The sequence below is a fragment of the Scyliorhinus torazame genome, chromosome 5, assembly GCF_047496885.1.
Source record: "Scyliorhinus torazame isolate Kashiwa2021f chromosome 5, sScyTor2.1, whole genome shotgun sequence".
NCBI classification, from domain to species: domain Eukaryota; kingdom Metazoa; phylum Chordata; class Chondrichthyes; order Carcharhiniformes; family Scyliorhinidae; genus Scyliorhinus; species Scyliorhinus torazame.
In genome coordinates, this window is record NC_092711.1 from 89,285,003 (window position 1) to 89,311,111 (window position 26,109).

General features: G+C 51.7%; 1 gene segment (V, D, J or C); it reads right to left on the reverse strand.

The window, feature by feature from the left end:
- Window positions 1-1,220: 1,220 nt before the first annotated feature.
- Window positions 1,221-26,109, reverse strand: LOC140417782 (Ig heavy chain C region-like). The segment is given in 5 exon segments: window positions 1,221-1,655; window positions 3,360-3,668; window positions 4,624-4,776; window positions 25,647-25,871; window positions 26,076-26,109. Coding segments are annotated over 5 exon segments (1,113 nt in total).

Consider the following 26,109-nt stretch of genomic DNA (forward strand, 5'->3'; position numbering starts at 1 on the left):
GTCAGTAACTGAGTTCTTAGTCTAGATAACCGTTTACTTCCAAACTCCCTGCTTGGGGACTGGGAAGATATTGAGTTAATAATCTCCCTCTCTCTGGTCAGCTCAGCAAATTGCCTTTGGGTTCTCCCTGTTGGAGGTGGTGAGACAGAGAGTTCACTCATCACCTTCCTCCTCTTTTGGTCGGGAATGTGGAGGTAAAATGGGTTAGTATTGCCCCTTTGCTCTCTTTGTTGGGGAAGTGTTGGTACAGTAAATTAAATAATGCCGCTCCACTCATTGGTGGAAGCATGTGCACAGTGGATTAACTAATGCCCACCCCCCTCTCATTGTTGGAAGCGGGTGGACAGTGGATTAACTCAGCCCCCACCGTCTCTTTGTTGGGGAAGTGGGGGTACAGTGTGTTAACTGATGCCCCTCCCCTCTTTGGTGGGCAAGTGGAGGTACAGTGCATTAAGTAATGCCCCTCCCCCTCTCTCTGTTGGGGAAGTGGGGGTACAGTGTGTAAGCTAATGCCCACCCCCCTCTCATTGTTGGAAGCGGGTGTACAGTGGATTAACTCAGCCCCCACCGTCTCTTTGTTGGGGAAGTGGGGGTACAGTGTGTTAACTGATGCCCCTCCCCTCTTTGGTGGGCAAGTAGAGGTACAGTGCATTAAGTAATGCCCCTCCCCCTCTCTTTGTTGGGAAGTGGGGGTACAGTGGATTAACTAATGCCTCTCCCCCTCTCTTTGTTGGGAAGTGGGGGTACAGTGGATTAACTAATGCCCCTGCCCTCTCTTTGCTGGTGAAGTGGGGGACAGTGGATTAACAATTTCACTTTCCCCTCTCTTTGACTGGGGATTGTTGGTCCATGTTTCTGTGTGACCCTCAATTCAGTTCCCAGTGGGTGTGATACAGCAACTTAAAGCTGACATTAATTTTAAAGGGATGGACAATGAGCGAAGCAGGAACACCGAGATCTAAATGTGATGTGTTTGTTTGTCTGAAATGGGGAATTGTCCGATTTCTCCTCAGCCGGAGGAAAGTAAATTAATCCTGTAATGAATGAGTTTCATTCTGTCTCTAACCCAGGGTGCATCTGAGCTGGGAGCTCTGGTTGTATCAGACTTGGGGCTGAGACCTGTAGAAATCCGGGTCTCATTGAACAGATCTGATATCAGCAAAGTGGAAGCTCCATTAATTAAGCGGCTGTACATTTAAATCACAATTGGAGGAAAAAGTTTTTATTATTTTTATTTCAGTTAGACATGTAACCCATAGATTCTCATTGACATGAATTAACGGTGTCCATCAGAGCGAGGGAAATGTTCACAAAACTGGGTTTAGCGCTGGATTTATCAACCGTTCTGTTGATGATCTTCAAGGGGATGGCTTCATGTCCCACCACACAGGAGTAAGAAGCGCCGCTGGCCCACTCCTCCGCTGCAATGGATAACAGGCTGTACATGAAGAAGGAGCTATTGCCGTTCTCCGCCATCACCTCGGTGTTCTTGTAGTTCCCGGGATTCACCGGCTTGTCATTGACGGTCCACTTGACGAAGATCTCTCGGGGGGAGAAACCTCTCACTAAGCAGCTGAGGGAGAAGAATCTCTGAGCGGAGACGTCTTTAGCCGAGGGCAGGAGGACAGAGACGGACGGTTCCCGCGGATTGGGATCTGCAGAAAATGTACAATAAATGTTAATAAAATGGGGAATTCGGGAGACATTGGAACCGCGGGTTAGATGTGAAAGAAATGTGTTTTGTGTTGGATTTTAAACGTTTCCATTTCCCAGTTTGGGATCTGTCCGGTTTCCCAGCTCGGAGCTGAGGTGGACACAATCCTTTACCCTGAGAATTTACGGATGTTGGATATGACAGTTTCAGAAAGCGTACAGCAGGGAAACAGGCCATTCGGCCCAACTGCTCTGTGCTGGTGTATAAACTCCACTCCAGGCTCCTCCCACCTTACCCCAAGAGGATTGGGAAACTGCCAATGTAACACCCTTATTGAAAAGGGAGGGAGTCAAAAACAGGTAACTATCGGCCAGTGACCTGAATAGCTGAGCATTTAAGCATACAGAGTGTAATCAAGCTGGGTCTGCCCGGCTTCGTGAAGGGTAAATCATGCCTGACAAATTTATTGCAATTCTTTGAGGTGATAACGAGAAGGCGAGAGAGAGGGGGACCAGTAGATGTGATATACATGAATTTCAAAACTGTGTTTAATAAGTGAATGTACTATTGCCATGGCTGCAGATACAAAAATAGAAAGGCAAGTGGTGAGGATGACAGAATATCCACAGAGGGACAGAGACAGCGTAACTTACTGAGTAAAAACTTGGCAGATGGAACATAATGTTCGAAGATGTGAGGTTAGACACTTCGGTCGGAGGAAGAACATAACGGAATATTATTTAGATGAAGAAAAACTGGAGAAAGCTGAAGTAACGGGGGAATTGGGGGGTCCTCGTGCAGAAACCACACAAAGCAAGTTCTGCAGGTAATATGGAGACAAATTGAATGTTGACATTTATTTCAAAGGGGATAGAATATAAACATGGGGAAGTCTAGCGAAAACTATACAAGGCATTAGTTAGACTGCACCTGATATTCTTTGAATCGTTTTGTTGCCCTTATCTACGGAAGACAGATTGGTTTTGAAGGCAGTGTAGAGAAGGATCACGAGGTTAATCGCGAGTATGGAGGGATTTTCTTATGGGGAGAGGGTAAGTAGGTAGGGCTGTACTTATTGGAGTTTAGAGGAATAAAGGAGGCCTAATTGAGACATGAAAGATTCTCAGGGAGCTTCTTAGGATAGACGCTGAGGGGTTGTTTTCCCCAGTGGGAGCGTCTGGGAGCAGCATGCAGGATCACAAAGTGAGGGTTCATTTCAGACCGAGATGAGGTGAAACTTCCTCTCTCCGAGAGTAGTGAAGCTGTGGAATTATTTAACCCGGTGGCTGTAGATTCTGGGTTGCTCAGTATGTTCAAGGTTGAGAGAGACATATTTTAAATCAGTAAAGCCGGCAAGGGATATGGGGATAAGGCAGGAAAGAGGAGTTGAAGATTATCACATCAGATCAGTGATGACCTCACTGCAGGCTGGACCGGTGTTGATGGGCCCAATGGCCAACGTCTGTTCCTAAGTCTTGTGGTCTATGGTCTCGCTCCATCTAAACCCAATATCACTGTTTTTAATTAATTGTTCATTCATCTGCATATCAATTTCCCCCTTAAACTCTAAACGCCCAGAGTATTTAGTTAGTGGAATTACCAATCAGAATGGACCATAAATACACTGAATGCTAAATACTGACCGCTGCACTGACACTAGAAATAGGCACAATGCCTCACTTATTGCTTCAATCTCACCGCTCACCTATTTTTTTGTGGATTGAAATTCTTAAAGGAGTTGGCAGGTCCTGATGGCTCGCCACACAGTCAAACACAGCCCCACTCAGCCAGGCTTGTGTCGAGATGTTTAATTTGCTGACCACGCTCTCAGTATCTGCCCCAGGCTGGTCGGCAATCTCTGATTTCAGCGGCTTCTTCGCTTCACTCCAGGACACGTTGACTCCATAAGGAGCATTCGAAATGACGCAGGTTAAGGTTACAGTCGCCTCCAATAAGACCTGTTCTATTGGTGGTGGCAGTGTTGTTACTGAGGCATCAGCGCAAAGGGAAGGATCTGTGAATGAAAACATGAAAATTAACCCAAGTTTCATCTTCAGAATCAGGACAACAGTATTCAGCCTTCAATCACTCAATGGGAATAAATCAACTTCGAAATACCAACCTCTGAAGACCGCCTTTAATATTCGATATACAATAGAAAACCAGCGTGTTCTGTGAAAACTATTATAGAATCATAGAGTCACTCACATGCAGAAGAGGACCATTCGGCCCATCGAGACTGCACCGACCCTCCGAAAGAGCACTCTACATAAAATAATTCCCCCACCCTATCCCTGTCACCTCACAACCCCACCTAATCTTTGGACATTCAGCGACAATTTAGCATCAGCAATTCACCTAACCTGCTCATATTTCCTCTGTGGGAGGAAACCGGAGCATCTGGAGGAAACCCGTGCAGAGACAGGGTGAAGGTGTAAACTTCACACAGTCACACAAGGTCAATATTGAGCCCGGTCCCAGGCATTGTGAGGCCTCAGTGCTAACTACTATTGTGAAAGTCGTTTAGCCCCGGTATCATTTTAAAGAATCAGTATTGCAGCATTCCCAATGCGATACATAATTCCTGATCTCTGGAATACAGTCATGAACGCTAATTTATAAATAGGTTGGATGAACCTTTCAACACTTTCCCCCGGAGCTGTATCAATAAAGGTTTCAAGACACCCATTGCTTCTCAAATATAATCAGTTGTTTCGGAATAAAGCTGATATCAAGGCCACCTCACTCACTAAATGATTTCAAAGTAGAGGGAAACATTCTTTGCTGTTCTGATAAAATCCTGAATGGCGAGCAATCCTCATGCAGCTCTTACATCAGAATGAAACACAAACCACATGGCAGTAAATTAGAAGTTATTCTCTGCTTTGTACTAACTCCAGTAAATTCCTGATTTGGATTAACATCAGAGTGCAGGATGATTTATTGTTTCCTCTGTTTGTGTCTCTTACCAGACGCGGTGATGGTTTGACTTTGGGTGACCTCTTGATGAGTGACCTGGCAGGTATAGACCGCTTTGCTGAACCATTCCCGAGCGGAGACTGTCAGCCGACTGCTCGCCGAGAAGTTCCCGTTCACTTCACAGGCGGGAGAGGTGACAAATCCTCAACCCATGGGTTGTCCATTCTTCAGCCACTTCACGTTAATTGAGTTTGGACAGAAATTGTAGATTGAACAGACGATGGTTGCAAATTTCTGTCTTGAGATTTCTTCATTGGAACTCACGGTGAGGAGAACATTTGGAGGGATGTAATTTCCACCAGCTTCAAAAACACAAGTTAACATTTCTTACAGAAGATCTTGTAACAAATAAAATGACTTATTAGTTTAACTCTTTATCTGCAGTCAATATTTTTCGCCAGGAATCAGAACTATGCAGTGCACCATAAATGTATCATAAATAACCAAAGTTGTAAATCAAGGAATCACATATTTTCTATTTCTCACATGTTCCACAACACTTACATTTCATTCCAATGCTCTTGTCTGAGCCGCTGTGTCGAACCTCACAGCTGATTTCGCTGCATCTCCCCTCTGACTCGGTGATGGTTAACTGACTGCTCAGGGTGTAGGTTCCCTTCTTGTTTCTCACTGACGGGTATTTCTTAACTCCAGTGGTGATCAGCTGCCCATCTTTCTTCCAGGTAAGGCTGGTGATTTCTGGGGAGTAGTCCATCGCCAAACAGCCGTCGGTCACGGAGCCATCACTGTTGTGTTGCTGACAGGAGGAGACCAGGCTGTAGAGAGTGGGCGGAGACGGTGTTGCTGGGAGAGGATGGCCCATTCAACAAGTTAGACTGTGGGATTGTATTTATTCAGTAACCAAACCTTTCAAAATTCGACTAGAACTATGAGTTTATTCTAACATTTTCCTATTAAATGCAACATCCACATTTCAGCGTTTATTTCATCTATCATTTGAGAATCATCACCTGTTTGCCCCCTCATTATAAACTCACATCTCCTGGCAGAAAAGAACATTTGGATACCATCTGAATGGTGTAATTTGCAAAGAGAGGAGCAGTGGGGTTTTCCCCATTTTTTCAGCCACCATGTGGAAATGTCCCATAGTTCCTGAGTCTCCCTCTTTTTGAGAGCTGACTGGTGGTGATTTAACCTGAGGGTCACCACACCTCAGGCGAGGGGCAAGGTTGAGAATGGGGGTCTTTATGAATAACCTCAGCTGGTCCAGCAATTGAACCCACGCTGTTGGGATCGCTCTTCATCACAAACCAGCCACCCAGCTAACTGAGCTGTGTACGTCACAATACAGCTAACTGAGCTGTGTACGTCACAATCCAGCTAACTGAGCTGTGTACGTCCCAATCCTGCTCACTGAGCTGTGCACGTGACAATCCAGCAAACTGAGCTGTGTACGTGACATCCAGCTAACTGAGCTGTGTACGTCACAATCCAGCTAACTGAGCTGTGTACGTGACATCCAGCTAAGTGAGCTGTGCACGTCACAATCCAACTAACTGAGTTTAATACGTCACAATCCAGTGAACTGGAACTGTGTACGTCACAATCCAGCTAACTGAGCTGTGTACGTCCCAATCCTGCTCACTGAGCTGTGCACGTGACAATCCAGCAAACTGAGCTGTGTACGTGACATCCAGCTAAGTGAGCTGTGCACGTCACAATCCAACTAACTGAGTTTAATACGTCACAATCCAGTGAACTGGAACTGTGTGCGTCACAATCCAGCGAACTGAGCTGTGCACGTCACAATCCAGCGAACTGAGCTGTACACGTCACAATCCAGCTAACTGAGCTGTGTACGTCACAATCCAGCTAACTGAGCAGTGTGCGTCACAATCCAGCTAACTGAGCTGTGCACGTCACAATCCAGCGAACTGAGCTGTGCACGTCACAATCCAGCGAACTGAGCTGTGTGCGTCACAATCCAGCTAACTGAGCTGTGTGCGTCACAATCCAGCTAACTGAGCGGTGCACGTCACAATCCAGCTAACTGAGCAGTGTGCGTCACAATCCAGCTAACTGAGCTGTGCACGTCACAATCCAGCGAACTGAGCTGTGCACGTCACAATCCAGCGAACTGAGCTGTGTACGTCACAATCCAGCTAACTGAGCCGTGTTCGTCACAATCCAGCTAACTGAGCTGTGTACGTCACAATCCAGCTAACTGAGCTGTGTGCGTCACAATCCAGCTATCTGAGCTGTCGATGTCACAATCCAGCGAACTGAGCTGTGTACGTCACAATCCAGCTAACTGAGCTGTGTAGGTCACAATCCAGCTAGCTGAGCAGTGTGCGTCACAATCCAGCTAGCTGAGCTGTGTACGTCACAATCCAGCTAACTGAGCAGTGTGCGTCACAATCCAGCTAACTGAGCAGTGTGCGTCACAATCCAGCTAACTGAGCGGTGCACGTCACAATCCAGCTAACTGAGCGGTGCACGTCACAATCCAGCGAACTGAGCTGTGTACGTCACAATCCAGCGAACTGAGCTGTGTACGTCACAATCCAGCTAACTGAGCTGTGTATTTCACAGTCAACAATATTTTGTGATAAATAAATTGTCTCTTCATTTATATCATTGCAGTTTTGGAATTTGCCTTTATTCAAACTGACTGATGCCTCCTCCTCTCTCCACCTCACTACCCCAATCCCCAAAACACCCCACTTCGGAATGCACACTTATGTAATTACAACAAAACTCTAAATTTGAGTAGTTGCAACAATCTCTAATTTTAGGATCTTGCACATTAACAGCGGGAGGCGGCCATTCTGCTGTCGAGTCTCCTCCCCCATTCAATAAGATCCTGGCTGTGCTGATTGTGGTGTTAACTCCACATTCCGCCTGTCACTGAGACCGGGCTGTCTGCAACCCCCCCGCACCCGCCCCGCGCTCCCTGTTCCCCATCTCTCTGCGGTTCCCGCTGGATCTCGGCACCGTTCGCCTGCCCCCTTCGCTTTCTTTCACATCTCGTGTGCTTTGTCCACTGCTCGTCTCTTTCTCCAGCTCTTTGAATGTTTCCCGTTTCCTGGCACTTTCCATGGGTTGTTTGAACTTCTCGCCAGTATTTTGGCTTTGCCCTGATTCTTATCGCTGATCGCCCACTCCATGGACTTTATTCCGGATAGCTGCAATTCTCTCAGCTCTCTGCGCCTTCAACTGGCTCTGTGTACTACCCCCGGCTCTCTGTCCCTTTCCTATGCTTTCTACCAGCTCTCTGCCCTTTGCTGCGGCTCCCTGTGCTCTCCCCAGCACCTCTGCCCTTTCCCCCACATTCCCCTCCCCATTTCTGCCCTGTTCCCCGCATCCTTGTTCTTTCCCTGGCCCTGGAAGTTACTCCCGGCTCCGGCGCTTTCTCCCGGCTCTGGCGTTTTCGCCCGGCTTCGGCGCTTTCTCCCGGCTCTCTGAACTATCCTCCAGCTCTCCCCAATCCCGGGCCACACAATACATTCGGGCGCCAGTCGTGCTCATGCCTTGCTCCAGTTCTCTCTTTCTCTCTCATTGCAGACATTCCGACGCTGATTTAGGGACGGTGCATGAGAGAATGAGTGAGTAACGGAGTGAGGGGAGGAGAGTGAGTGCAGGTCATTGAATTGGATGACTGAGGATACAAGAGTATGGATGAGTGGGAGAGAAAGGTTGAATGACTGAGTGAGGGTGAATGGGTGAGGGTGTGTCACTGAGGGTGAATGACTCAGGGTGGGTGAGGGAAAGTGAGTGAGAACAAAGAACAAAGAAATGTACAGCACAGGAACAGGCCCTTCGGCCCTCCAAGCCCGTGCCGACCATGCTGCCCGACTAAACTACAATCTTCTACACTTCCTGGGTCCGTATCTCTCTATTCCCATCCTATTCATGTATTTGTCAAGATGCCCCTTAAATGTCACTATCGTCCCTGTTTCCACCACCTCCTCCGGTAGCGAGTTCCAGGCACCCACTACCCTTTTTCATGTCAGACTATAAGAGTTATCATGTTTTTAGAATTCTGTGACTTCTGTGAAATCCTAAAGCAGCAACCATGTTCTCTCGATGTTCTTTACTAATACTGTTGGTCTTGATGCCCTGTGAGTCTATGTTCAAATGGTCACTGTCTGTTCCCAGCATTCACTCCCAGGTATTTAATAGATTCTGTAATTTGTTGCAGGAACCAATGGCAAAGATGAAGTGTCCCAGGATTCCTCTGAATTAAGGGTTCTGGAAGGACAGTCCATAACACTGGACTGCAGCTACTCGACAACTGGTGCTCCAACTCTGTTCTGGTACATCCAGTCTCCCGGGGAAGCTCCGAAATATTTATTCAAGATATATAGCTCAGGAGCTACGTCTCAAGATTTGCCAACCAGGTTCTCGGCTGTTTTGAACAAAGAAAACAAAATGGTTCCTTTAAATATCGCCGCGGCGCTTCTCTCCGACACCGCAGTGCATTTCTGTGCCATGGAGCCCACACTGCTGCAGAGATATAGTGGAGCCCGTACAAAAACCAGTTCCAGTTATTGTCAGCAGAGGGCGCGCTCGCGCTGAAAACATGAACTATAACTGAGCCTGTGAGGATCATTATTAAGATATGAGAACAATCTCTTCCTCAAAGCCAGCAAAACTAAAGAGCTGGTAATTGACTTCAGGAAGCAATGTACTGTACACACCCCTGTCAGCATCAACGGGGCCGAGGCGGAGATGGTGAGCAGTTTCAAATTCCTAGGGGTGCACATCTCCAAAAATCTGTCCTGGTCCACCCACGTCGACGCTACCACCAAGAAAGCACAACAGCACCTATACTTCCTCAGGAAACTAAGGAAATTCGGCATGTCCACATTGACCCTTACCAACTTTTACAGATGCACCATAGAAAGCATCCTATCTGGCTGCATCACAGCCTGGTATGGCAACTGCTCGGCCCAGGACCGCAAGAAACTTCAGAGAGTCGTGAACACCGCCCAGTCCATCACACAAACCTGCCTCCCATCCATTGACTCCATCTACACCTTCCGCTGCCTGGGGAAAGTGTGCAGCATAATCAAAGATCCCTCCCACCCGGCTTACTCACTCTTCCAACTTCTTCCATCGGGCAGGAGATACAGAAGTCTGAGAACACGCACGAACAGACTCAAAAACAGCTTCTTCCCCACTGTCACCAGACTCCTAAATGACCCTCTTATGGACTGACCTCATTAACACTACACCCCTGTATGCTTCATCCGATGCCAGTGCTTTTGTAGTTACATTGTATATGTTGTGTTGCCCTATTATGTATTTTCTTTTATTCCCTTTTCTTCTCATGAACTTAATGATCTGTTGAGCTAACTTCCGGTTGCGGCGATGACCAGCTAAGCCGCACGTTTCGGCACCTCCCATTTCAACGGACTTTTGGGCTCTTATCGGGAGCCCCAACGGAAATTTTTTACGGCCAAACCCAGTGTGAGGCGACAGAGGAAGGAGTCCCCCTGGGTGTGGATGGAAAGAAGCGATAGTAGTGGCCAGATTGCGGAGGATCCCCTGGAGTAGCGGCAGAGAAGAGAAGGGAGTAGCAAGATGGCGGCTGAGGGAGCCCAGATGGTATGGGGCCCGGAACAGCAGGAGTTCCTCCGATGATGTGTGGAGGAGCTCAAGAAGGAGGTGCTGGCGCCGATGTTGCTGGCGATTGAGGGATTGAAGGAGACGCAAAAGACCCAGGCGATGGAGCTCTGTGGAGTGAAGGCAAAGACAGCCGAGAACAAAGACCAGATACAGGGCTTGGTGGTGAAGACAGAGATGCACGAGGCACTACATAAGAGGTGCATAGAAAGGCTGGAAGCCCTGGAAAATAGCTCGAGGAGGAAGAATCTAAGGATTTTGGGTCTTCCCGAAGGGACAGAGGGAACTGATGTTGGGGCGTATGTGAGTACGATGCTCCATACTTTAATGGGAGCTGAGGCCCCTACGGGCCCCCTGGAAGTGGAGGGAGCATACCAGGTCCTCGTGAGAAGACCAAAGGCAGGGGAAATACCGCGAGCAATAGTGGTGAGGTTCCACCGCTACAAGGACAGGGAGATGGTCCTGAGATGGGCTAAGAAGACACGGAGTAGCAGGTGTGAGAACGCGGTGATCCGCGTGTATCAAGATTGGAGTGCGGAGGTGGCGAGAAGGAGGGCGAGTTTCAATCGGGCCAAGGCGGTGCTCTACAGGAAGAAAGTAAAATTTGGAATGCTGCAGCCGGCAAGACTGTGGGTTACACACCAGGGTAAACACCACTACTTCGAGACGGCAGAGGAGGCGTGGACATTTATTCAAGAAGACAAGTTGGACTAGATTTGAGGAATTGATGTTTGGAAAGAAGTAGCAAGGTGGTGGCAAAAAAATGAAAAGGGGGAGAGGAGGGTTTATCTGTAAAAATGTTAGATGGGAGAATTTTTCTGCCCCCCTCCCCCCCCCCCCCTGAGGGGGGGCACACGAAGACATGGGGGCGCCGGTGGGGAAGGGGACAGGGAGGGGGAGAGGGAGCTGCGCCACTAGGGGCGGGGCCGAGAGGGAAGCGCGTTTTTTTTTTCCCGCGCTATGGAAATTGCGGCGGGAAAAGTGGGCGCAGGAAGGAAGGGGGCCTCACACGCAGGGAGGCCAAGGGTAAACGGGGGAAGCCGAGGTCAGCCAGAGTTTGCTGACTCCAGGAAGCAATATGGGGGGAGCAATCAAGCTAGAAGGGAATTTAGCGGGGGGGGGGGGAGATTAACCGGTTTGCTGCTGCTGAGGGTAAGGGGGAGCTGATACGGGATGGGATGGTCGGGACGGGAGGGCGCCGTCTGGGGGACAGACGGGTGTGTGGGACCCGGGTGAGGAGCTGGTTTAAAAAAGGGGATGGCTAGTCGACGATGGGGAGAGTGGGGGTAAAGGGCCCCCCAACCCGGTTGATCACGTGGAACGTGAGAGGGCTGAATGGGCCGATTAAGAGGGCAAGGGTATTTGCACACCTAAAGAGGCTGAAGGCGGATGTGGTTATGCTTCAGGAGACGCACCTGAAATTGGCGGATCAGGTCATATTAAGGAAAGGATGGGTGGGACAGGTATTCCACTCAGGGTTAGATACAAAAAATAGAGGGGTGGCAATACTGGTGGGGAAATGGGTATCGTTTGAGGCTAAGACCATAGTGGTGGTCAATGGGGGCAGGTACGTGATGGAGAGTGGCAGATTGCAAGGTGAGGCGGTGGTGCTGGTGAACGTATATGCCCCGAACTGGGATGACGCGGGTTTTATGAAGTGTATGTTGGGGTGCATCCCGGACCTAGAGATGGGAAATTTGGTAATGGGGGGGGGGGAACTTCAACACGGTGCTGGACCCAGGGCTGGACCGGTCCAGATCAAGGGCCGGGAGGAGGCCGGCAGCGGCCAAGGTGCTTAAGGGGTTTATGGAGCAGATGGGAGGAGTAGATCCCTGGAGATTTGCTAGACCGAGGAGTAAAGAGTTTTCCTTCTTCTCCCACGTCCATAAAGTATACTCCCGGCTAGACTTTTTTGTCCGAGGAAGGGCGCTGATCCCGAAAGTGGTAGGAACGGAATATTCGGCTATAGCCATTGTGGTAGTATGCATTAGGGGTCATGTGGGACTGTGAAGCCGTGATGTCATTGGCTGACAGATCCCGGGTCCTGGTTGGCTGTTGATCTCTAGCTCCGCCCTGAAGGCGGAGTATAAGAACCAGGAGTTCTCCCCGCAGCTCCAGTCTGTTGCTGAACTGTGGGGAACAAGTCACGCTTAATAAAGCCTCATCGACTTCATCTCTATTCGTCTCTCGTAAGTCTTTGCGCGCTACAATTTATTAAGCGTGATTAAAGGACTATGGAGCTCAGGATCGCCCCAGAATGCCTGCGGATCAGCCCCCACGCAGTGAACTCAGCAGCAGTTTTTAAACACTGGCAAGCTTGTTTCGAAGGCTACCTCCGAACGGCCCCCGGCCGGATCACAGAAGACCAGAAACTGCAGGTCCTGCATTCGAGGGTAAGCCCGGAAATTTACCCTCTCATAGAAGACGCAGAGGATTTCCAGACGGCGTTCGCAGCACTAAAGAGCGTCTACGTTCGCCCAGTGAACCAGATCTACGCACGCTACCAACTCGCAACGAGACGGCAAAGTCCCGGAGAATCACTAGACGAATTCTACGCCGCGCTGCTAATTTTGGGACGGGCCTGCAGCTGCCCGCCCGTAAACACGGCTGAACACACGGACATGTTAATTCGCGATGCGTTTGTGGCAGGTATGAACTCTCACCAAATCCGCCAAAGACTGTTAGAAAAAGAGTCGCTAGGACTCTCAGAGGCACGGGCCCTTGCAGTTTCCCTAAATGTGGCTGCGCAAAACGCCCGCGCGTACTGCCCCGACCGCGCGGCAGCCCCTTGGGCTCCGTGGACCCTCGTCGCGACAACCCCCCCCCCCCTCACAGGCTTGCGCGGTTCAGACACCAGGTCATCCCGGGGGGGCCCGCTGCTATTTCTGCGGGCAGGCGAAACACCCCCGGCAGCGCTGCCCGGCCCGCGCAGCAACTTGCAAGAGCTGCGGCAAAAAGGGCCATTTCGCGGCTGTGTGCCGGTCCCGGGGGGTCGCCGCTGTCCCCGGAGAAGAAAGAGTCCAGCACATCCCAAACGCTCCCCAACCCCCCCCCCCCCCCCCAGCGCCCCATGTGCGACCCGCCATTTGGGTCCCGGCCACCACGAGGGGAGGAGGGGCGCCGCCATCATGTGACCCCCCAACCATGTGCGATGCATGGGGGTGGCCATTTTGTCCACCTCCGCCGCCATCTTGGGACCCCCAGCCATGTGCGATGCATGGGGGCGGCCATCTTGTCCACCCCCGCCGCCATCTTGGACGACAACAAAGGACCCCAGCATCGACGGCTCCACGGGGTTCGAAGAAGACGCTGAGACACTGCGACCACATCTGGCCTCGGTGACGCTGGACCAAGCACGGCCCCGGACGCTCCAGACGACGACAACAACGGTGCTGATCAACGGACACGAGACACCATGCCTAATCGACTCCGGGAGCACAGAAAGTTTCATCCACCCCGACACGGTAAGACGCTGTTTCTTGACCATCCGCCCAAGTATGGAAAAGATTTCCCTAGCTGCAGGATCCCACTCCGTACAGATCAAAGGGTTCTGCATAGTGACCCTAACGGTGCAAGGGAGGGAGTTTAAAAACTACAGGCTCTACGTCCTTCCCCAACTCTGCGCGCCCACATTACTGGGATTAGACTTCCAGTGCAACCTGCAGAGCCTAACATTCCAATTCGGCGGCCCAATACCCCCACTCACTATCTGCGGCCTCGCAACCCTCAAAGTTGAACCCCCATCCTTGTTTGCAAACCTCACCCCGGATTGCAAACCCGTCGCCACTAGGAGCAGACGGTACAGCGCCCAGGACCGGACATTTATTCGGTCCGAGGTCCAGCGGTTGCTGAAGGAAGGCATAATCCAGGCCAGCAATAGTCCCTGGAGAGCACAGGTGGTAGTAGTAAAGACAGGGGAGAAGCAAAGGATGGTCATAGACTATAGCCAGACCATCAACAGGGACACACAGCTAGATGCGTACCCTCTCCCCCGCATGTCCGACATGGTCAATCGGATTGCCCAATATAAGGTCTTCTCCACCGTGGACCACAAGTCCGCCTACCACCAGCTCCCCATCCGCCCAAGTGACCGCAAGTACACAGCCTTCGAGGCAGACGGGCGACTATACCACTTCCTAAGGGTCCCATTTGGCGTCACAAACGGGGTCTCGGTCTTCCAACGGGAGATGGACCGAATGGTTGATCAACACGGGTTGCAGGCCACGTTCCCGTATCTCGACAACGTAACCATCTGCGGCCACGATCGGCAGGACCACGACGCCAACCTCCAAAAATTCCTCCAGACCGCTAAAGCCTTGAACCTCACATACAACGAGGACAAGTGCATGTTTAGCACAAACCGGCTAACCATCTTGAGGTATGTAGTGCGCAATGGGATAATAGGCCCCGACCCCGAACGCATGCGCCCCCTCATGGAATTCCCCCTCCCCCACTGCTCCAAAGCCCTGAAACGCTGCCTGGGGTTCTTTTCATATTACGCCCAGTGGGTCCCCCAGTACACAGACAAGGCCCGCCCCCTAATACAGACCACTGCCTTCCCCTTGTCGACAGAGGCTCGCCAGGCCTTCAGCCGCATCAAAGCGGATATCGCAAAGGCCACGATGCGCGCCAACGACGAGCCCCTCCCCTTCCAGGTCGAGAGCGACGCCTCCGATGTAGCTCTGGTGGCCACCCTTACCAAGCGGGCAGACCCGTGGCCTTTTTCTCCCGAACCCTCCACGCCTCAGAAATCCGCCACTCCTCAGTGGAAAAGGAAGCCCAAGCCATAGTGGAAGCTGTGCGACATTGGAGGCATTACCTGGCCGGCAGGAGATTCACTCTCCTCACTGACCAACGGTCGGTAGCTTTCATGTTCGATAATGCACAGCGGGGCAAAATTAAAAATGACAAGATCTTAAGGTGGAGGATCGAGCTCTCCACCTTCAACTACGAGATCTTGTACCGTCCCGGAAAGCTGAACGAGCCGTCCGATGCCCTATCCCGCGGCACATGTGCCAACGCACAAATAGACCGTCTCCAAACCCTCCACGAGGACCTCTGCCACCCGGGGGTCACTCGGTTCTACCATTTTATAAAGTCCCGCAACCTCCCTTACTCCATGGAGGAGGTCCGTACAGTCACCAGGAACTGCCACATCTGCGCAGAGTGCAAACCACACTTTTTCAGGCCGGATAGAGCGCACCTGATCAAGGCTTCCCGCCCCTTTGAACGCCTCAGTCTGGATTTCAAACGGCCCCTCCCCTCCACCGACCGCAACACATACTTCCTGAACGTGGTGGACGAGTACTCTCGTTTCCCTTTCGCCATCCCCTGCCCCGACATGACAGCGGCCACAGTTATTAAAGCCCTTAGCACCATATTCACACTGTTCGGTTGCCCCGCATATATCCATAGCGACAGGGGGTCCTCCTTCATGAGTGACGAGCTGCGCCAGTTCCTGCTCAGCAAGGGTATAGCCTCGAGCAGGACGACCAGCTACAACCCCCGGGGCAACGGGCAAGTAGAGAGGGAGAACGGCACGGTCTGGAAAACCGTCCTACTGGCCCTACGGTCCAGGGATCTCCCAGTTTCACGGTGGCAGGAGGTCCTCCCGGACGCTCTCCACTCCGTCCGGTCGCTGCTGTGTACCACCACTAACCAAACGCCTCATGAGCGCCTCCTTGTCTTCCCCAGGAAGTCCTCCTCCGGAACGTCGCTGCCGACCTGGCTGGCGGCCCCAGGACCCATCTTGCTCCGGAAACATGTGCAGGCGCACAAGTCGACCCGTTGGTCGAGAGGGTTCACCTCCTCCACGCAAACCCGCAGTACGCCTACGTACTGACAGGACACGGTCTCCCTGCGAGACCTGGCGCCCGCCGGCAACACGCACACCCCCCCGACACCGATCACCCCCTCCCTGCCACTGGCGCACCCCGCGACCGCCCCCTTCCCGGGAGGATCGGTCCTCCTCCCATGTCCGACCAGGAGTGAAACAGAAGCAGACACCAAAAAGCTCCCGGAGACGACAACGCTGGAACAAGCACCTGCACCACCACCGGGGCTGAGGCGATCGACAAGGAAGACCAGACCGCCCGCTCGACTCGTGGCATCGGTATAACACAAGAATGTTGTGGTACTATAACGAGAATGTTCTGTTCTTCTTACGAATATTATAAATAGTTCACAAACCCTGTACATAGCCCAGTGTAGGGCACGGTAACGACATGCAAAAAAAATTTTTTTCCCTCCCAGGACCAGCCTTGTAAACCCCTACCACCATGTGAATCACCACCCCGCCGGGTTCATTTTTAACAAGGGGTGAATGTGCTAGTATGCATTAGGGGTCATGTGGGACTGTGAAGCCGTGATGTCATTGGCTGACAGATCCCGGGTCCTGGTTGGAGAACCAGGAGTTCTCCCCGCAGCTCCAGTCTGTTGCTGAACTGCGGGGAACAAGTCACGCTTAATAAAGCCTCATCGACTTAATCTCTATTCGTCTCTCGTAAGTCTTTGTGCGCTACAGCCATTTCAGATCATGCCCCACATTGGGTGGATCTGGATCTAGGAGAGGAGAAGGAGCAGCGCCCACTTTGGAGATTAGACATGGGACTGTTGGCGGACGAGGAGTTATGTGGAAGGGTGAGGGGTTGTATTGAAAGATACCTAGAGGTCAATGATGATGGAGCGGTCCATGTGGGAGTAGTATGGGAGGCGCTGAAGGCGGTGGTTAGGGGGGAGTTGATTTCCATAAGAGCCCACAGGGGGAAACAAGAGGGTAAAGAAAGGGAGAGACTAATTGGGGAGATTCTGAGGGTGGATAGGCAATATGCGGAGGCCCCGGATGAAGGGCTGTACAGGGAAAGACGGAGACTACAGACGGAGTTTGGCCTGCTGACCACGGGTAAGGCAGAGACGCAGTGGAGGAAGGCACAGGGAATACAATACGAATATGGGGAAAAGGCGAGCCGATTGCTGGCCCAACAACTTAGGAAGAGGGGGGCGGCGAGAGAGATCGGAGGAGTTAGGGACGGGGAGGGAAGGATGGAGCAGAGAGCGGGGAGGGTGAACGGGGTGTTTAAGTCATTTTCTGAGAGGCTGTATAAGTCCCAGCCCCCGGAGGGGAAAGAGGGAATGATACACTTCCTGAAACAGCTGGAGTTCCCGAGGGTTGAGGAGCAGGAGGTGGCAGGTTTGGGAGCGCAGATTGATGTGGAGGAGGTGATTAAAGGAATTGGGAACATGCAGGCAGGAAAGGCCCTGGGACCAGATGGGTTCCCGGTGGAATTTTACAGGAAATATGTGGACCTACTGGCCCCAATCCTGACGAGAACCTTCAATGAGGCTAATGAAAGGGGGACACTACCCCCGACAATGTCGGAGGCGACGATATCGTTGATCCTGAAATGAGACAAAGACCCGCTGCAGTGCGGGTCATACAGGCCCATCTCCCTCCTAAATGTAGATGCCAAGTTACTGGCCAAAGTGATGGCGACAAGGATAGAGGACTGTGTCCCAGGGGTGGTACATGACGACCAGACAGGGTTTGTTAAAGGGAGGCAATTGAATACCAATATGCGAAGGTTACTGGGGGTGATGCTGATGCCCCCACCGGAGGGGGAGGTGGAGATAGTGGTGGCGATGGATGCAGAGAAGGCATTTGATAGAGTGGAGTGGAACTACCTGTGGGAGGTACTGAAGAGATTTGGATTTGGAGAGGGGTTCATCAGATGGGTTCAGCTCCTGTACGGGGCCCCGGTGGCAAGCGTGGTTACAAACAGGCAACGATCCGACTATTTCCGATTACAAGACAGGGGTGCCCCCTGTCCCCGTTACTGTTCGCGTTGGCAATCGAGCCATTGGCCATAGCGCTGAGGGGCTCTAAGAAGTGGAGGGGGGTGCTCAGAGGAGGAGAGGACCATCGGGTGTCATTATATGCGGATGACTTTCTGCTATATGTGGCGGACCCAGTGGAGGGGATGCCAGAGATAATGCAGACACTCAGGGAGTTTGGAGAGTTCTCGGGATATAAATTGAATATGGGAAAGAGTGAACTTTTTGTGATGCACCCCGGGGAACAGGGCAGGGGGATATACGATCTGCCGCTGAGGAGAGCAGCAAGGGATTTTCGATATCTAGGGATCCAGGTGGCCAGGAACTGGGGAACCTTGCATAAGCTTAACTTGACGCGACTGGTAGAGCAGATGGAGGAGGACTTTAATAAGTGGGTCATGGTGCCCCTGTCACTGGCGGGCAGAGTACAGGCGGTTAAAATGGTGGTCCTCCCGAGGTTTCTTTTCGTGTTTCACTGCCTCCCCATACTGATTACAAAGGCCTTTTTCAAGAAAGTGGACAGGAGTATTATGAGCTTTGTGTGAAGATTTGGGGGCAGTGGAGACGACATAGGGGAGTGACGGGTGCCTCGGTGTGGTTCCCGATAAGGAACAATCACAGGTTCGTCCCGGGGAGGATAGATGAGGGATTCCAATCTTGGCAGCGAGCAGGAATTGGGAAGTTGAGGGACTTGTTCTTGGACGGGACGTTCGCGAGTTTGGGAGCATTGGTAGAAAAATACAGGTTGCCATCTGGGAATGCCTTCCGATATATGCAAGTGAGGGCATTTGCGAGGCAACAGGTGAGGGGATTTCCGTAGCTCCCGGCGCAAGGGATCCAGGACAGAGTGATTTTGGGGGCATGGGTCGGTGAAGGTAAAGTGTCCGATATATACAGGGAAATGAGAGACGAGGGGGAGACGATGTTAGAGGAGCTGAAGGGTAAATGGGAGGAGGAGCTGGGGGAAGAGATAGAGGAGGGGCTGTGGGCAGATGCCCTAAGTAGGGTAAATTCCTCGTTCTCGTGTGCCAGGCTTAGCCTGATCCAATTCAAGGTTCTACACAGGGCACATATGACGGGAGCAAGGCTGAGTAGATTTTTTGGAGTGGAGGATAGGTGCGGGAGGTGCGCAGCAAGCCCAGCGAACCACACCCACATGTTTTGGTCATGTCCGGTATTGCATGGGTTCTGGGTGGGTGTGGCAAGAGTGATCTCAAAGGTGGTGGGGGTCCGGGTCGAACCGAGCTGGGGGTTAGCTATATTTGGGGTTGCAGAAGAGCCGGGAGTGCAGGAGGCGAGAGAGGCCGATGTTTTGGCCTTTGCGTCCCTAGTAGCCCGGCGAAGGATTCTACTTATGTGGAAAGAAGCCAAACCCCCGGGCGTGGAGGCCTGGATAAACGACATGGCAGGGTTTATAAAATTGGAGCGAATAAAATACGCACTAAGAGGTTCGGCTCAAGGGTTCACCAGGCGGTGGCAACCGTTCCTTGACTATCTCGCAGAGTGATAAGGGAAAACAGGAAAGACAGCAGCAGCAACCCAGGGAGGGTGGGGGGGGGGGGGGGGGGGGTGTATTCGGTGTTTGGGTTTTTTGTTCTTTTCTTTCTTTCCATGCTACTTGTTTATATTTATTTTTTCAGTATTATTATTTCTCTTTTCTTGTTCTTTTTCTGCACTTGTTGTTAGTTTGATATATTGTTTAAATAACGGTCAATGTACATTTGTTACAAAGTTGTAAAAATGGAAAATTCTTTTTGATCGAAAAACTTTAATAAAATATATATTTTTAAAAAATGATTGTAGCGCACAATGACTTACGAGAGACGAGAAGTGATGAAGTCGATCCAGGCTTTATTAAGCGATGCTTGTCCCCAGCAGCTCAGCAACAGAATGAAGCTGCGGGGAGAAGCTCGGGTTCTTATACTCCGCCTTCAGGGCGGAGCCAGAAGTTGGCAGATCCAACCAGGACCCGGGATCTGTCAGCCAATATCATCTCGGCTTCACAGGTCCCACATGACCCCTAATACATACCACCACATTCACCCCTTGTTAAAGAGGAACCCGGCGGGGTGGTGCTTCGCATGGTGGTAGGGGTTTACAAGGCTGGCACTGGAACAAATTTCGGACAGTGTTACTACAGCTTTAGCCCTACACTGGGCTATGTACAACTTTTTTGAGAACTATTTACAATATGAGCAAAAAACATTTATTTTTGTTACAACAACATTCTTGGTGTCACCTGGATTCCCCGGGTCGAGCGGGCGGTCTGGTCTTCCTCGTCGATCGCCTCAGCCCCGGTGGTGGTGCAGGTGCTTGCTTGGGCGGTCGTCGTCTCCGGGAGCGTTTCGCTGTTTATTCCTGTTTTACTCCTGGGTGGGCACGGGAGGAGGACCGATCCCCCCGGGAAGGGGGCGGTCGTGGGGTGCGCCGGTGGCAGGGAGGGGATGATCGGTGTCGGGGGTGTGTGTGTGTTTCCGGCGGGCGCCAGGTCCCGCAGGGAGACCGTGTCCTGTCGGCCGTCGGGGTACGCCACGTAGGCGTACTGCGGGTTCGCGTGGAGTAGGTAAACCTCTCTCGACCAACGGGTCCGATTTGTGCACCCGCACATGTTTCCAAGCAAGATGGGTCCTGGGGCCGCCAGCCAGGTCGGCAGCGACGTTCTGGAGGAGGACTTCCTGGGGAAGACAAGGAGGCGCTCATGAGGCGTTTGGTTAGTGGTGGTACACAGCAGCGACCGGATGGAGTGGAGAGCGTCCGGGAGGACCTCCTGCCACTGGGAAACTGGGAGATCCCTGGACCGTAGGGCCAGTAGGACGGTTTTCCAGACCGTGCCGTTCTCCCTCTCTACTTGCCCGTTCCCCCGGGGGTTGTAGCTGGTCGTCCTGCTCGAGGCTATGCCCTTGCTGATCAGGAACTGGCGCAGCTCTTCAGTCATGAAGGAGGACCCCCTGTCGCTATGGATATCCGTGGGGCAACCGAACAGTGTGAATATGGTGCCAAGGGCTTTAATGACTGTGGCCGCTGTCATGTCGGGGCAGGGGATAGCGAAGGGGAAACGAGAGTACTCGTCCACCACGTTCAGGAAGTATGCGTTGCGGTCGGTGGAGGGGAGGGGCCCTTTGAAATCCAAACTGAGGCGTTCAAAGGGGCGGGAAGCCTTGATCAGGTGCGCTCTATCCGGCCTGAAAAAGTGCGGTTTGCACTCTGCGTAGATGTGGCAGTTCCTGGTGACTGTACGGACCTCCTCCACAGAGTAGGGGAGGTTGCGGGACTTTACAAAATGGTAGAATCGAGTGACCCCTGGGTGGCAGAGGTCCTCGTGGAGGGCTTGGAGGCGGTCTATTTGTGCGTTGGCACGTGCCGCGGGATAGGGCATCGGACGGCTCGTTCAGCTTTCCGGGATGATACAAGATCTCATAGTTGAAGGTGGAGAGCTCAATCCTCCACCTGAGGATCTTGTCATTCTTAATTTTGCCCCGCTGTGCATTATTGAACATGAAGGCTACCGACCGTTGGTCGGTGAGGAGAGTGAATCTCCTGCCGGCCAGGTAATGCCTCCAATGTCGCACAGCTTCCACTATGGCTTGGGCTTCCTTTTCCACTGAGGAGTGGCGGATTTCTGAGGCTTGGAGGGTCCGGGAGAAAAAGGCCACGGGTCTGCCCACTTGGTTAAGGGTGGCCACCAGAGCTACGTCGGATGCGTCGCTCTCGACCTGGAAGGGGAGGGACTCGTCGATGGCGCGCATCGTGGCCTTTGCGATATCCGCTTTGATGCGGCTGAAGGCCTGGCGAACCTCTGTCGACAGGGGGAAGGTAGTGGACTGTATTAGGGGGCGGGCTTTGTCTGCGTACTGGGGGACCCACTGGGCGTAATATGAAAAGAAACCCAGGCAACGTTTCAGGGCTTTGGAGCAGTGGGGGGAGGGGGAATTCCATGAGGGGGCGCATGCGTTCGGGGTCGGGGCCTATTATCCCATTGCGCACTACGTATCCCAGGATGGCCAACCAGTTTGTGCTAAAGACGCATTTTTCCTCGTTATATGTGAGGTTCAGGGCATTAGCGGTCTGGAGGAACTTTGAGGTTGGCGTCATGGTCCTGCTGATCGTGGCCGCAGATGGTTACGTTGTCGAGATATGGGAACGTGGCCTGCAACCCGTGCTGGTGAACCATTCGGTCCATCTCCCGTTGGAAGACCGAGACCCCGTTCGTGACGCCAAATGGGACCCTTAGGAAGTGGTATAGACGCCCGCCTGCCTCGAAGGCGGTGTACCTGCGGTCACCTGGGTGGATGGGGAGCTGGTGGTAGGCGGACTTGAGGTCCACGGTGGAAAAGACCTTATACTGGGCAATCCGATTGACCATGTCGGATATGCGGAGGAGAGGGTACGCATCTAGCTGCGTGTACCTGTTGATGGTCTGACTATAGTCTATGACCATCCTTGGCTTCTCCCCGGTCTTTACTACTCCCACCTGGGCTCTCCAGGGACTATTGCTGGCCTGGATTATGCCTTCCTTCAGCAACCGCTGGACTTCAGGCCGAATAAATATCCGGTCCTGGGCGCTGTACCGTCTGCTCCTAGTGGCGACGGGTTGCAATCCGGGGTGAGGTTTGCAAACAAAGACGGAGGTTCAACCTTGAGAGTTGCGAGGCCGCAGATAGTGAGTGGGGGTATTGGGCCGCCGAATTGGAATGTTAGGCTCTGCAGGTTACACTGGAAATCTAATCCCAGTAATGTGGGCGCGCAGAGTTGGGGAAGGATGTAGACCCTATAGTTCTTAAACTCCCTCCCTTGCACCGTTAGGTTTGCGATGCAGAACCCTTTGATCTCTACGGAATGGGATCCTGCAGCTAGGGAAATCTTTTGCGTGCTTGGATGGATGGTCAGAAAACAGTGTCTTACCGTGTCTGGGTGAATAAAACTTTCAGTGCTCCCGGAGTCGATCAGGCATGGCGTCTCGTATCCGTTGACCAGTACCGTTGTTGTCGTCGTCTGGAGCGTCCGGGGCCGCGATTGATCCAGTGTCACCGAAGCCAGTCGTGGTTGTAGTGTCGCGGCGTCTTCTTCGGACCCCGTGGAACCATTGATGCTGGGGTCCTTTTATGTCAACCAAGATGGTGGTGTCCATGAATCGCACGCGGCCGGGGGCGGACAAAATGGTCGCCCCCATGGATCGCATGTGGCTGGGGGGTCACAAGATGGCGGCGCCCATCCTCCCCTCGTGGTGCCCGGGACCCAAAATGGCGGTGCCCGCGGGTCGCACATGGGGCGCTGGGGGGGGGGGGGTTGGGGGGTGTTTGGGATGTGCTGGGCTCGTTCTTCACCGGGGATTGCGGCGACCCCCTGGGACCGGCACACTGCCGCATAATGGCCCTTTTTGCCGCAGCTTTTACAAATAGCCACGTGGGCCGGGCAGCGCTGCCGGGTGTGTTTCGCTTGTCCACAGAAATAGCAGCGGGCCCCCCCGGGATGGTCTGGCATGTTAACCGCACAAGCTTGCGAGGGGGGGGGGTTTGTCGCGACGGGGGTCCACGGAGCCCAAGGGGCTGCCGCGCGGTCGGGGCCATAGGCGCGGGCGTTTTGCGAGGCCACATCAAGGGAGGCTGCAAGGGCCCGTGCCTCTGAGAGTCCTAGCGACTCTCTTTCCAAAAGTCTTTGGTGGATTTGGGGAGAGTTCATACCTGCCACAAAAGCATCACGAATTAGCAGGTCCGCGTGTTCCATCACGTTCACCGGCGGGCAGCTGCAGCCTCGTCCCAAAATTAGCAGCGTGGCGTAGAATTCCTCTAGCGATTCTCCGGGACTTTGCCGTCTCGTCGCGAGTTGGTGGCGCGCGTAGACCTGGTTAACGGGCCGAACGTAGATGCCCTTTAGCAATGCGAGCGCCGTCGGGAAATCCTCTGCGTCTTCTATGAGAGGGTAAATTTCCAGGCTTACCCTCGAATGCAGGACCTGCATTTTCTGGTCTTCTGTGATCCAGCCGGGAGCCGTTCGGAGGTAGCCTTCAAAGCATGCTTGCCAGTGTTTGAATACTGCTGCCAAGTTCGCTGCGTGGGGGCTGATCCGCAGGCATTCCGGGGCGATCCGGAGCTCCATAGTCTTTTAAGCTCGCTTAATAAATTGTAGCGCACAATGACTTACGAGAGACGAGAAGTGATGGAGTCGATCCAGGCTTTATTAAGCAATGCTTGTCCCCAGCAGCTCAGCAACAGAATGAAGCTGCGGGGAGAAGCTCGGGTTCTTATACTCCGCCTTCAGGGCGGAGCCAGAAGTCGGCAGATCCAACCAGGACCCGGGATCTGTCAGCCAATAGCATCTCGGCTTCACAGGTCCCACATGACCCCTAATACATACCACCACAATAATCTGTTGAGCTGCTTGCAGAAAAATACTTTTCACTGTACCTCGGTACACGTGACAAGAAACAAATCCAATCCAATCCAAAAACACAACACCCAACAATAACAGGTGAGCAGCAGCTGAGGAATGTTATTAGTTAGTTTTTTTTAAAACTTGCAGCTATACCGTAAATCAATTTCACAAATCAATTTATGGCGCTTTCACTCACGTTTTGCCGTTTTGTGATCTTGTCATGTCTTTCGAAAGCAAGATGAAATCCTTTCGCCATTTACACTCTCAGTTTCTAGGTCTTGACCACAGCCGACACATGGTGTCTATTTGGCTAGAGTATTTTGCTGGTAACAAGCCGGGAGCTCAGAATTACCTCAATGTTTATTTACCTTCTGGTTGAATGTTTTCTGACACAATTCACAGTCCAATTCTTCCCCCTGACAATAACCAGATGACCGGGGCCATTCCTACCCCGTGCCTAACAATGAATCCTGTATTCTTATCAGGATACTGACTAGATCTCTGTTCGGGTTGTTTAGATTCACTGACAGCCAGTTCCCCAGGTTCAGATGCTAAAGCATCATTGGGCTGCGGTGGAACAGCGGTTAGCTCTGCAAAAAGCTGCTGAGACGGACCTTTTTGTAACACTGTCGCTGGAAAACGTCCCTCAGTCGCCCGAAGTGAAATCTGTTTCTGATCTCCGTTTATTAACAAGGGTTCTTTTTCTACTTAAGTCTACATTAGACACCGTGTTCTCTCCACGGCCGTTTCTGATAATGGTCAGTCTATGTTCAAAGGGACATTGTCTATTCCATGTGTTAGAATCCATCCCAAACTTTGACACAGCCTGTGTTCTGTTGCCGCAACAAGTAATAGACTCACTACTCCTGGATCGCCTCTGTTGGAACATCAATATTCAAGGTAAGCTCCGAAATAATTACCGAGGTGATATAACTCGGATCATGGAGATAATTCTCAGCGTGTCCTATACCGGCTTTCTGTTCATGTGGCCAAGGATAAAGACAGAATTCAAATGTGTCTTATATAAACCTGTTAGTTTTGTTCACTGAGAACACGGTAACGATCTCATTTCACAGTTAGAGGCATCAAAAACACTCAGCCGAGAAAAAAATAGTCGCGGAGGTTGTTGTACGAGTTTTTGTCTTTTATCTGACACTGTGCCTCCCTGTATAGTAATAAACCTCTCCGCCCTCCACATTCAGGGCGCTTATATTCAGGTAACCAGACTTTGTCGACTCATCATCAGTCGCCAGATATCGTCCTAAGATTTCATCTTTCTTCAGTCCTGCTACTTTGTAAATTATGCAAATTGGAGGCTGTGCCTGTTTCTGCCGATACCATTGCATAGTGCTTATAACCTGATCTGTAAACTCGCAAATTAACTGCGCTGAACGTCCTTCTAATACAGTTAATGTCACTGGAGACTGATTCGCTGCACATAATCCGCCTGTGAAAGTAGATGAACAAAAGAGCACAAGATTAAAGAGAATAAAGCGAAACGTGTGTCTATCGAGACCTGAGTGTGTAAACTCTCATTTGCCAAGCTGCACATAATATGTATATATCTTATCGTTAACGATATTAAAGTTTAGTGCAAACACTTTGCAATCAATATGCTAAACTGTCATGATGAACCTAATCGTATACTTACTGTCCCACAGCGTCGCCAGTATTAACAGAGACAT